General features: G+C 40.8%; 1 protein-coding gene across 5 annotated transcripts in view; it reads right to left on the bottom strand.

Annotated features, from left to right (window-relative positions):
* Positions 1–12,878, bottom strand: part of Ccdc148 (coiled-coil domain containing 148) — a 250,222-nt gene that overhangs the window by 59,901 nt on the left and 177,443 nt on the right. For all 5 annotated transcript variants that reach the window (XM_075985165.1, XM_075985160.1, XM_075985162.1 and 2 more), the window contains one exon: positions 1,844–1,962. In XM_075985165.1, coding sequence (XP_075841280.1) covers positions 1,844–1,962 — 119 coding nt within the window. The remainder of the gene's footprint in view (positions 1–1,843; positions 1,963–12,878) is intronic.

The following is a 12,878-nucleotide window of genomic DNA, read 5'->3' as shown; positions in this document are numbered from 1 at the left end:
TTCCTCATCAGAACCCTGGCCCATGTTGGGTTCGTAGCCTCCAGAACTAAGAAAATAAATCTCAGATTTCAAAACCTCCCAGGGAACACAGTGGTTATGACAGCTCTAGCTGAATAATACAATGGTTCTATATTTGGCAGTATACTGAAGGATGTTTGGTTTTTCTTACATTTGTATTTTTGTCTGGGTATGTATAGATAATATATATGTACTTCTTTAAACAGCTGGTAATAGCAATGAATTCCAGATAAGACAGTGCATAAGGACAGGCATCAAGAAGCAGCTTGCATTAATATTTTAAATGGTTTCATTTCTATAAGAATGGCTTTATTACTACATATTTTAAAATATTTTAAAATATAAATAAAATATATATTTAAGGCGATGAGCTTCTCAGCTTTCAACTGTTTTCCAGCGGACAAGTCGGAGCCTGGAGGAAGGTAAACAATGGATGTTCCCAAGGTCGTACACTGTTCAAAGCCGAGTTAAGAATAAAATCCTGAGCTACAGCGCTTGGTCCTCAGCCCTTTTCGCTATGCTGCAGTATGGCTATTTTTTCCTGTTATGTAATACACACTAATCTGATTTTCGTTTTCTTCTTTTCAACCGAAGCTCTGAATCAGCTAATCTTGCTAATTACTAGGACAGGAAGCCGAAGACCGAAAATGGCTCTGCAATCGGAGAAGCTCCCCGCCATGAGAGCCCTTCTATTAGGAGCTCGCCCCAAATGCTGGAACTCCACATCTGCGCTGCTTTCTGTCTCCCTTAAGTTCCCGTGGCTCTCTTTCTCTTCCTGGGGGAGCTTAAACAGCCCCACCAGCCTCCTGACTGTTGCCTTTGCATTGCCCTTTGGTGCACGGCTATGCGGGGGCTCCCATTCACTTCTTTCTGAGTCACATCACAGCCGTCAGAGGATAGCCACTTGTATCTTGGCCTTCACTTGCTGTTTGCCCTTTTGGTTGTTTGACCTGACTTTGAAGCTCGGGCTTTGCTATCCTCTTGGTTCCATATTCAAATCTTAAGGACTGAGACACCGGGAAAACAGTATGATGACGATCTAGGAGATAGTTGGGACAAGGAGCACCTAGAACTCCAGAGACAGGTTCTAATTCTAACTTCTTCCATAGGAACTCTCTCTCAGCCCTAGAGACTTCCTTTGTGTCCCCTTGATCTCTTTATGTATCAGGGGTTTCCTGATAGGGAATCTAGCTCTTTATTTTTGGATTTTCCTTTCCAAATTATTAGGATTTTTACTGTTCTCTTTTAGGCCCCAATAAGGTAATCTTTAAAAAACATTGTTTTAATTTCTTGGTGTAACTCATAAAATAAAAAGACGGAGCTCATTATCTCAAATGTCCCGCCCAGCTCTGCAGTTACAGAATTGTAGGAAACTCTAGGGCACATTTTCATATCTGGTGCACAGAGTTCACTGGACATCAACCCAGCTCTGGGTAATTGTGGATTGTCTTTCTCAGCCTCAGTCACAGTGCGTGGACCCCTTTCTTATTAAAATAATGGTTTCCTCCTCCTGGGTCAAGATATTAAGTCACAGCAGCCACCAGCATCATCTCACTCACGCAGTGGGTGACCAGTTGCCAGAAAGCCCTCAGTGAGATGTTTAACTAGGAAGCCATCAAAGGACCAGAATAGAAAACTGGAGACTTAAGTATGAAAGAGAGAGTTTAAACTATATTATCTATATATCGCTTTATCTATTTGTAGATATAAATATCAAATGGCGATATCTGGTGTGAAAGACCCTCGCTCTGATTACTGCTTATCCTAACATCTTGCAGTAGGCGCTCCCCCGGCTCACGATCACGGTCTCAAGTCACTCCCTTACCTTTCTCTGTCTTTCACTGACTGCTCAGCCATGAATGCTTTCAGTTCCTCTAGTCGCTGGAGATCTCTCATTTCCATGTCTTGCCACTTCTGCTGCTTCTCAGCCCAGTATTTCCTTATCTGCCATATAAATGTTACATCAAATTTGAATTAACACTAGACAAAATGGAGGAGGGGCAACATCATCCAGTCGCTCACACAACAAAGATCAGACTGAAGGATGGGCTTTTGTTTATGTTGTGCTTTAGAACTGCCTATAAAATATTGGCAATGGGAAAAAAATAAATGAAAACATAAAGGCACAAGTCTCTGGAACTCTCCTCACTTAATGGTTTCTGTAGTGGAAATGTAGTGTGTACTTAGACCTAGGTTTTAATCTATGGCTGAAATCATCGCCTTTCAGGGAAACACACATGCACACACACAGTGTGTTTCTGCCTCTAAAGCATATGACCTACCTGTTACCAGGAGTATTTTTATTCTCTTATGGTAATGCAGTCTTTAGCAAATATAACATTTGAAACTATTTTTACCTTAAAAGCGTAGGTTTATTTATGCTAATGGACAGCCGGATGCTAAAAGCTTTATGCTCCCGGGGAAATGGCAGGAAATGGGTGGGAGGAAGGAGGGAAAGAACGAATTAACAAGGTTGTGGTAAAGAGTAGTCTCGACCTATGTGGTAAAACAAAGGTCGTGCTTCTCGGGTTCACAAATGTGGAAAGCATTGTTCTTCCTGAGACCGCTTTGCCTCTCTCAATGGAAGCAAGCAATAGGCACTCTTTGTAGGGAAGAGAAATCATTTCGGGGTTCCACAGTATGCTTAGGCAACTCAAGCTAACAAAAGCCCCTTCTATTACTCTAGGCTGCCATATTGCTGGCTCAAGACGCTGGATCTTACTAATGAACGACAGAGTGGCACCTCCGTGGTGGCAGGCAGTGGTCTGCAGGGTGCCTGGCTAGCCTCACCTCCAGTGTGGCACTTTGTCTTCTGAGAGTTTGGATATGAAAAGCTAATTGGTTTCCCAGCTGGCCCTAGCAGCATGGTCTTTACCCTGAGAGCCTCTCAAGAGGCAGCCTAGAGAGGCAGTTGAAGGTCACAGTCAGAGCAATGCCGCAGCAGCAGGGGAAGGTGGCACAAAGTGGTACCCATTCAACATGACTCAAGACAGAGTTTAAAGAGAGAAACCAGAAAGATGCCAGCAACAAAGATGGGGGGGGGCGGGGGGAGGGGGGGGAAGCAGTACAGTCCTTGTGATTAATGCCAGGAATCCCCAAGTGTCAGGCAGGATAATAATTATAGCATCTCCGTTGCAAGTATAAGTGATCTTTATACTTTTCTGTTTTATTTTGTTTTTGCAAAACAGTGTCTTTCATTCTCAAAGTGCTGCTGCTACTTCAAAAGCAAGTTTGAAAAAGAGACAGAAGAGAGCTTTCTCCTGGTCACACCAACACAATGACATGCGCTTACTCTTGGCACTGGCCTGGGAGAAAGAGCAGCACTCCTCCTGCAGACAGGCTGCTAAAGCCTTGTGGTCTCTGACAGGAATGGGTGTGTTGCTTTTTGCAGACCAGAGAGTATGCACTATCCCCCTTCCCTCCCTTAATCCCTCCTTTCTTCCCTCCATACCTCAGTTCTTCCTTCTTCCCCTTGCCCTCTCTTCCCACCTCTCCTTTCTTCCTCCTTCTCCTTCTGCAGTCATTGTCATTCATCATTCGCAGAGCTCAATCCTGAGCTGCACCCTGGGAAACCTGGTCTGAAAGCTTTCTCACAGCTCTGCAGGTCAGAGCACCTCTTCCTGCTGCGACTGCAATCCTGTGGTAGAGAGCTCTTTGCTCTCTGACGAAGCATCCCGGGGAGTGCTTTTTGTTTGCTATCAACTCTGACTTTAAGAACACGATCACATCTTTCTCACACATAATTCCATCTAGTCTCCATTTTTGTATTGTCTGAATATGACACCCTCTGCCTGTTCTTGTCAGTGCTCTGTGTGGCCTTCCAGGGCACCCCCAGGTCCTTGTCAAGCCTTGCAGCACCTGAGTCATAACCTCAAACCTACCCTGCCTGTCTGGGCGACGTTCGAATTTCCTTTCAAGCTGCCATATTTATAGGTCTTCTATGGAACACACTTCTATGTGTTCTCCTTCGGCATTTGACCATCATTGGTTTTTTTACTCCTAAAATCTTCAATTATATAGCAACAGACGCTGACAAGAGCTGGCTCCTCTCCACCTTCATCCTCGGGTTTCTAGCTCAGTAGAGTTTGGTTTGACCCTCAACATGAGGCTTTGCTAGCTAGTACAACCTCTCTCCTGCTTGATTGCAAAACGTGATTTACTAATCTTGGCACTTTGAGTGTCTGCTAGAACACTGAATAACCATTTGATTAATGATACAATTGTATGAATAGGTACAGAATTCATGGCTTTGGTGGATCTTCAGTGACGATTTTTTTTTTAATGAATTCTTCGTCAATAGTTCCCAATTCCTCAACAACATTCCAAGACACATTCCCTATGTTCTGCGCTCTGTCCCCACCTCCTCTTTCCCACTTTTCACAGGCCACAAGGAAGTTCTAACTTTCCTTCATACTCTGCACCAAGGAGAGGAAGGGCTATCCTTTCTTCAGTGGTCATAAGTACACGTTCTAAAGACTCAGAAAAACCCTTACCCCGTGTGGTCTCAACTCTTAAATCTCCCTGCTCTACCACCTGTCCCTCTCTTTATCCTACCTCAGCTGTCTTTGTGCTGCTTCCTCCTCTGCGATACAATTAAACACAGACCTCTCCAGCTCAAATCTTCAAGGAAGAAGACTATTTGGAAACCACAAAGATGGTAGCAACATGACATTCAAAGTTCTTATTAAAGCATCTAAGACGATTTACTGTTTTCCACTTTTCCGTCTATATTATTCCCCGCTCACAGCATTCTTACCTCTGACTTCTTCAGAAGAAGGGTTTACCAAGCAGCAGGGAAACAAAGAGCAATTCTACGCAAGTAATCAATCCAAACATATTAGTAATGATCCAGGCAAACATGCTGCCTTCTCTGGTGACTCACCAGAGGATCAAATCAAACAATCATTTCAACTTTTATTTTATCAATAATTGGTATTTCTGTATGTTTCCATTAACCTTCAAGTCTACTGTTAAAACATCATTGGCTTTGGCCCTCATTTGTTCAGTAAATATTTATTAAGGACACGCCTGGAGCCACATACCATACACTACTTACTTGGGATGTGGTATTTATAGCATTTTTCATCAAACTGGGACTTAGTAGAGGAAAGACACAGTAAAGAAATAGATGAGTGAACAAGTCCTTACATATCCTGCTAATTCCCAAGAAGGAAATAAGTAGGGTGATGTTTCTGAAGAGTTCGGGTGGCTTTATTAGATGTCGTGTTCAGATGCTTTCAACGGGACTTTTGGAGGAAAGGTTGAAAGAGGATGGCAAGACAGCCTTTGCGGAGTAAGAGATCAATGGGGACATGGAAGCTGTGGATTCAATAGCATTGGTGAGGAAAGAGCTCTCATGTTCTGGAAATCAAGATGAGACTGAACTAAAATCGGCGGCTAAATCTAGGAGACTAGAATTGGTTGGTAAGTCATGCTAGGGTCCACACTGGAGAGCTGGGGGTCCATGACTCTGACACAAGGAATTTCAATCCTGCAGCGACGAGGTGTGACTCTGCATGGAAAAGGTTCTGCCTGTTAGATGGAGTGAGGTGCCAAGGGGTTTGGAGATCACCTAGAAATGTAGGGCAAAGGTGGTCACTTGGGCTAAGAACTGGAGCGGAGTGTAATGGGGAGAGGCGCGCTTGAGTGTGGGATCAGCATGCTTGTTAAGAAGCTTTGTATATTCAAGGCCTGGACTAAAGAGCGAGCAGCGAGTCCTAGTATTTTGCTTTAGCAACTGTGAGACTGAAGCATTAGTAACTGAGATGAAAGACTGGGTTCCTAGCAGGCTTGGAAAAGAAGCCGAAGGTCACTTTTTGGTGAATAGATCCTGATATGCCTACAATACCTCTAAACAGACACATGGACATCTGGAGGTGTGAACTGCCGCAAGGAGAACTCAGTCCTGGGGGCTCAAATGAAGCATCTATTTACAGGAAAATATCTGCTGTCCAAGACTAGGGAGAAAAGGTGCCAGCCTTATTTACATCTTCATTTTCACAGCTTTTCCTAGGAGAATGGCTTACCTTCTCACCTCCGAGGTGACATCTCATTATGTTGTCAAGACTGGAACAAGCAGCAAGCTCCCCTGCAGCAAGGACCCTTGGCTTATTATTCATTATGCTCCTCGCCTTGATTCTTTCACATGGCTCTTTCCTGGGATTGTTCCTGGCCTAGGGAGCCTTAGCTATTTGCCTGGGGTTGTGCTACCCTGCCTTTTTGATTGGGAAACCCCTCTTGGCCCTCTTAAGACTTATCCTTCAGCACTGCCTTCTTAGCCGTTCTTCCTTTCTCCTCTCCCAGATACGGCGAGGTGTGCCTGCTAGAGCATCGTTTGTTTCCTTGGCACAGCATTTCCCATTCGGATTTTATTATTTAGCGCCGTATTCCTTGTGCTTTATACAGTGTCTGGCATACACTGGAGTTTAGATGGTCACTGTTAGATGAGCAGACACTTCTCCTAGTCCCTGGCCCAAGAATAAGAGTTGTGGATTGGAACTGGTCCAGCGGTTTTATTTGTAAGAGGGTGAAGTCTGGACTAAGTACTTCCCCAAGGAGTGTTCCATTCACTTCTCATCAATTAATAGGAGCAGAAAGCGTGGATCAAGAATTATTGGCTCTGCAAGCTTCAAATTAAAATCCTGGCTCAGCACGTTCAACTAGACCTTTGAGATACTTGTTGAGACACAGAGCCTAGATGCACTGGGTTTTAGATTTCTTGTGTAATCTTTAAAACATTCAAGTGAAGGCTGTTCAGACAGTTAATGTATGTGATAAATCGAATGTCAAGTTCTTAACTTGGACATGAAGTTTCTAACAAAACAAAACAAGCTCTCATCCCCCTGCTTTCCTCCGGGGGATGCTGATTTGTCCTGGATGCAAGCTGTCCCTTTTCCAGAGTTCCCCATCATGGTCATTTTAGTAGACTTACACCAGTGAATGTGTGGACAAAGCAAGGAAAATAGTCTCTGCACAGAGTTATGTATCAAAATGCAATGCTAGCTTTTCCAGAGCATTTAAATTGTTTCTATATCCTATCTTCCTTTAGCAATCTTCAAAAACAATTTGTTTCTTATTAACAATCCTACTAGAAAGCATGGTGTTTATGCTGTAAGCATACATCAGAGTTTACCCTTAAAAAACTTAGAAGAGTGTCAAACAGCCATTAAATTCACCATGAAATAAGAGTTTCTTGCTTATAGATAGAAAGCAGAAGCTTAGAATGAACGCATTATCACAGGAAAAGGAGTGGCCTCTAATTTCAGGCTAGCTGTGTGATATCGAATATTTGAACAAACAGACTTCTGTACCGTGTTCCTGGAGTTATTACCCTCTGGGACTTTAATCACTTTGCAGCAGGCGGTCATAACACTTAACCAGCCACGCAGACAACATGGGACACAAAGGTTAAAAGATTCAGTCTCTTTTCCAACAAAGCAGTAAGACAAAGCAAACTGTGATTTCGTCTTCTGGTTTCTAATTTATTTAGATAGCTCCCTTTCAACTTACAGCCCTCCTTTCTCCTTTTGACCTGTAAAATGCCACCCCATACAACAATGTAGCATTATCATATATAAAAGCATGATGGGGCATTATAATAAACATTCATTTTATACTTTTTCCTGTTAATTTAACACACGTAATACATAATAGTACAACCACCTCTGCATTGGCACATAATTTATGACCTCTTAGAAGACAAGGGACATTTTTTAAAAATATCTTTCATGGTTTATTTAACTTTATTTTAGGTGTCAGATCCCTTGCAACTGGATCTTCAGACAGTTGTGAGCTGCCATGTGGGTGCTGGGAATTGAACCTGGGTCCTCTGGAAGAGCAGTCAGTACTCTTATCCACTGAGCCATCTCTCCAGCCCCTGACATTTCTTATACAATGGCATCTTGTATCTAGTATCATCTTTTAAGAGGGAAATGAAAGACTCACTGTACCAGATTTTATTTTACTTCTGGGCCACCAACCAGCTCCCAAATCATTACACAGAGACTTCCTACTAGTTATGAAATACTCGGCCTTACTCTGCCTTATCTTTTGCTTGCCTCCCCTCTCCCCCAGCTCTGTTAACATAACCTGTTTCTCTTCACCTATATTTTGTCTCGGGGCTTTTTCTCTTTCTTTCTGTGTGTCCTGCTTTCTCCACTGCTTCTCATGTTTTGGCTGGGCGGTGGCTTCCTGACTTCTGGCCCCAGGCATCACCCTCTCTTTTTCCTTCATCTCTCCTCCTCTCTCAAGCCTAGATTTCTGCTTCTTTCTGCCTGACAGCCCCACCTATCCCTCTCTCTTGCCTAGATATTGGACATTTGGCTTTTTACTTGACCATTCAGGTGCCTCAGACAGGCAAGGAGAAACAAACAAGAAATAATTCTATGTAATTAAACAAATGCAAAGAAATGTAACACACCTCTACATAGTTAAAGTAATAGTCTGCAGATAAACAAATGCAACACACCTCTACATAGTTAAATAGTCTGCAGATAAACAAATGTAACACACCTCTACATAGTTAAATAGTCTGCATCATAAACAAATGTAACACACCTCTACATAGTTAAATAGTCTGCAGATAAACAAATGTAACACACCTCTACATAGTTAAATAGTCTGCATCATAAACAAATGTAACACACCTCTACATAGTTAAAGTAATAGTCTGCAGATAAACAAATGTAACACACCTCTACATAGTTAAATAATCTGCATCATAAACAAATGTAACACACCTCTACATAGTTAAATAGTCTGCAGATAAACAAATGTAACACACCTCTACATAGTTAAATAGTCTGCAGATAAACAAATGTAACACACCTCTACATAGTTAAAGTAATAGTCTGCAGATAAACAAATGTAACACACCTCTACATAGTTAAATAATCTGCATCATAAACAAATGTAACACACCTCTACATAGTTAAATAGTCTGCAGATAAACAAATGTAACACACCTCTACATAGTTAAATAGTCTGCATCATAAACAAATGTAACACACCTCTACATAGTTAAAGTAATAGTCTGCAGATAAACAAATGTAACACACCTCTACATAGTTAAATAATCTGCATCATAAACAAATGTAACACACCTCTACATAGTTAAATAGTCTGCAGATAAACAAATGTAACACACCTCTACATAGTTAAATAGTCTGCAGATAAACAAATGTAACACACCTCTACATAGTTAAATAGTCTGCAGATAAACAAATGCAACACACCTCTACATAGTTAAATAGTCTGCAGATAAACAAATGTAACACACCTCTACATAGTTAAATAGTCTGCAGATAAACAAATGTAACACACCTCTACATAGTTAAATAGTCTGCAGATAAACAAATGTAACACACCTCTACATAGTTAAATAGTCTGCAGATAAACAAATGTAACACACCTCTACATAGTTAAATAATCTGCATCATAAACAAATGTAACACACCTCTACATAGTTAAAGTAATAGTCTGCAGATAAACAAATGTAACACACCTTTACATAGTTAAATAGTCTGCAGATAAACAAATGTAACACACCTCTACATAGTTAAAGTAATAGTCTGCAGATAAACAAATGTAACACACCTCTACATAGTTAAATAGTCTGCAGATAAACAAATGTAACACACCTCTACATAGTTAAATAGTCTGCAGATAAACAAATGTAACACACCTCTACATAGTTAAATAGTCTGCAGATAAACAAATGTAACACACCTCTACATAGTTAAATAGTCTGCAGATAAACAAATGTAACACACCTCTACATAGTTAAATAGTCTGCAGATAAACAAATGTAACACACCTCTACATAGTTAAAGTAATAGTCTGCAGATAAACAAATGTAACACACCTCCACATAGTTAGTCTGCATCATAAACAAATGTAGCACACCTCTACATAGTTAAAGTAATAGTCTGCAGATAAACAAATGTAGCACACCTCTACATAGTTAGTCTGCATCATAAACAAATGTAACACACCTCTACATAGTCTGCAGATAAACAAATGTAACACACCTCTACATAGTCTGCAGATAAACAAATGTAACACACCTCTACATAGTCTGCAGATAAACAAATGTAACACACCTCTACATAGTTAGTCTGCATCATAAACAAATGTAACACACCTCTACATAGTCTGCAGATAAACAAATGTAACACACCTCTACATAGTCTGCAGATAAACAAATGTAACACACCTCTACATAGTTAGTCTGCATCATAAACAAATGTAACACACCTCTACATAGTTAAAGTAATAGACTGCAGATAAATGTAGCACACCTCTACATAGTTAAAGTAATATTTCACAACTCATCTGCTAAACTGATGCAATGAAATATAATACAGATAGGAGAGAAGCATTGAAGTAAATACTGTTGGGGTTTAGCTCATATAAATCCCAGTATAGCTGAAAGGGATAGTGTTATACAACTATAGACAAGATTAATACTTTATACAGTAGTCTGTCATTGAGCTTGATACAAGTCCTTACCAATGACTGAACTAATTTATAATGTCATGGGGACATGATAATTAATCTCCAAACCATGCATACCTGGTCCCTCTGAGTCGAGTTGCTTGGGAAAGCCAAATCAAGCTATTTGATGCTAAAGATGAACACTTAGCCACTCTTACTCTCAAAATCTTTCAGTCAATGTTATCTCTCCTGAACGTTGTACTATAACAACATCTCGGTGATTCGACCTAAGACTGACTCAAATTTCTGAATTTAAAAAAGTAGCATCAGGCCGGGTGGTGATGGCACATGCCTTTAATCCCAACACTCGGGAGGCAGAGGCAGGTAGATCTTTGAGTTCGAGGCCAGCCTGGTCTACAAAGCAAGCTCCAGGACAGTCAGAGCTAAACAATGAAACCATGTCTCAAAAAACAAACAAAAACCCTAGCATCGGGTTGAAGAGAAGGATGGCCCAGCAGTTAAGAGCACTTGCTGCTCTACACAGAGGGTCCCAGTTTACTGACCAGTGTTAAAGCCAAGTGAATCACCACTTTTAACTCTGGTGCTGAGACATCTGAAATCCTATTCTGCACTCCCTAGGTAGCTGTGTGCACCTATGTACACGCCCTCACACAAACACATACATGTACATCTTATTAAAATGAAATTTAAATTGTAAAGGTGTTTTGGTGGTGAATTTGCAGGGAATTTATCGTATCAAAGCTCTCTACATGAGCAGGAAACCAAAGCTAGATCTTTGGTATCCAAAAGAAGAAGTCAATTTTACAACTAACTACCTGGTTATTTGAACTTCATGGGTCTCTTTCTGGACAGAATTCAAATGCTCATGTTTCTGACACATTCCCTTGCCCCAAATTTGACTATTTCAGACACTGAACTACAAACTGATAAACAAGTTCATCCCCGGCTAGTAAGAGAATAAACTACCATACATTTTCTCCTGAATAATTGTATAAGACTATGAATACGGAAACAGGACCATCAAGAAAGCTCAGTGGATAAGGGCAACTGCCCCCTATTCTGGTGGCCTGAGCTTTGCATGGTGGAAGGAAAAAACCAATTCCCGTAAGCTGTCATCTGACCTTACATGTGTGCCACAGACTGCATGCGACCTATACATGTGTGCTATGGAATACAGGCATGAATATGTTTACACACATATAAATAATCACAACTTTTTACCAACAAGACTCCCAGAGAACGTAATCAAAGGTCAACATATAGGTTTGTTCAATATAGTCTTAAAAGAATGAAAAGGGAAATATCCCAAATTGTGAGATTATCAAATGAATTCTTTGATGAAACACTACACAAGCGATAAGAATACTGTGGCGCACCACGCCTGTTTGGGCTCTATGCATTGCCATACAGTTCATTAACCGGGCAAGGAGCTGGAGATTGAAACACACAAAGACACACAGAGACACGGGTCATCCTTGAAACAAAAATGCCCCCTTCTATTGTGTCCAAGGGCAGCTATAGGGATCCTTATGATAGCCTGCCCCAGCCAAACCCACCAGAAACCACCTCTCCTGCCATCAGGAACGCCTGAGGGTCTCGTGCTCAGAGCAGCTGCAAGCTGTCTCAGAGCAGAGAAAAACAAGTTGTTTACAAGAAATTCAGAATCTGGGGGTTCACAGCTCCAACAGAATACTACATAGGAAAGGGGGGAATATATGAATATTGACAAGAAGGGGAAAATAAAGCTTAAAATAATACATTTATGTTTCTAGAAACGTTTAAGATCATTGCTGTTAGAAAAAACTTCGGGGAGTGACGCAGGTCTGGAGTGCTTTTCATAGTATTTTGTATGTTTGTATTTCTGCAATAGATATAAAACACTTTGTAATTACAGAGGTTTGCTTTTTAAAAATTTAGGCAAGGAAAGCACACTTTTAGGAAGTACATCAAGGAGCACTGTTACTATTCATTCCTGAAGTTTTCAAACTATCTTCTCGTATCAAGTCCAATGGCAAGATACTGTATAAAGTATTTATCTTGTCTATAGTTGTATAATGCTTTCTGCCACCTTGTGTAACCTACAAAGTGAGTTCCAGGATAGCCAGGGCTGTTACAGAGAAACCCCGTCTCAAAAAAACAAAAACAAAAAAAAGAAAAGAAAAACATTTCATGGAATCATGATTTAATTCTATGACATAGGCTTTATAAAGGCCTCGTACAAAGCTTCTATTAAAAATGTTGCCAGTATCCCGGGGAAGAGACAGAAATCTTTAATAAATAAATAAATTTAAAAAAAATGTTGCCAGTAGGAGAGATCACTCTTCCTTCAATATATGTTCCAGCTTCTGATTTACTGGAATGATGTCCATCAGTCACAAATGGGAACTAAATCCTCTTTTTTATTA

Source organism: Microtus pennsylvanicus, chromosome 9 (assembly GCF_037038515.1).
Source record: "Microtus pennsylvanicus isolate mMicPen1 chromosome 9, mMicPen1.hap1, whole genome shotgun sequence".
In the NCBI taxonomy this organism is placed as follows: domain Eukaryota; kingdom Metazoa; phylum Chordata; class Mammalia; order Rodentia; family Cricetidae; genus Microtus; species Microtus pennsylvanicus.
This window is presented reverse-complemented; position numbering and strand designations above follow the sequence as displayed.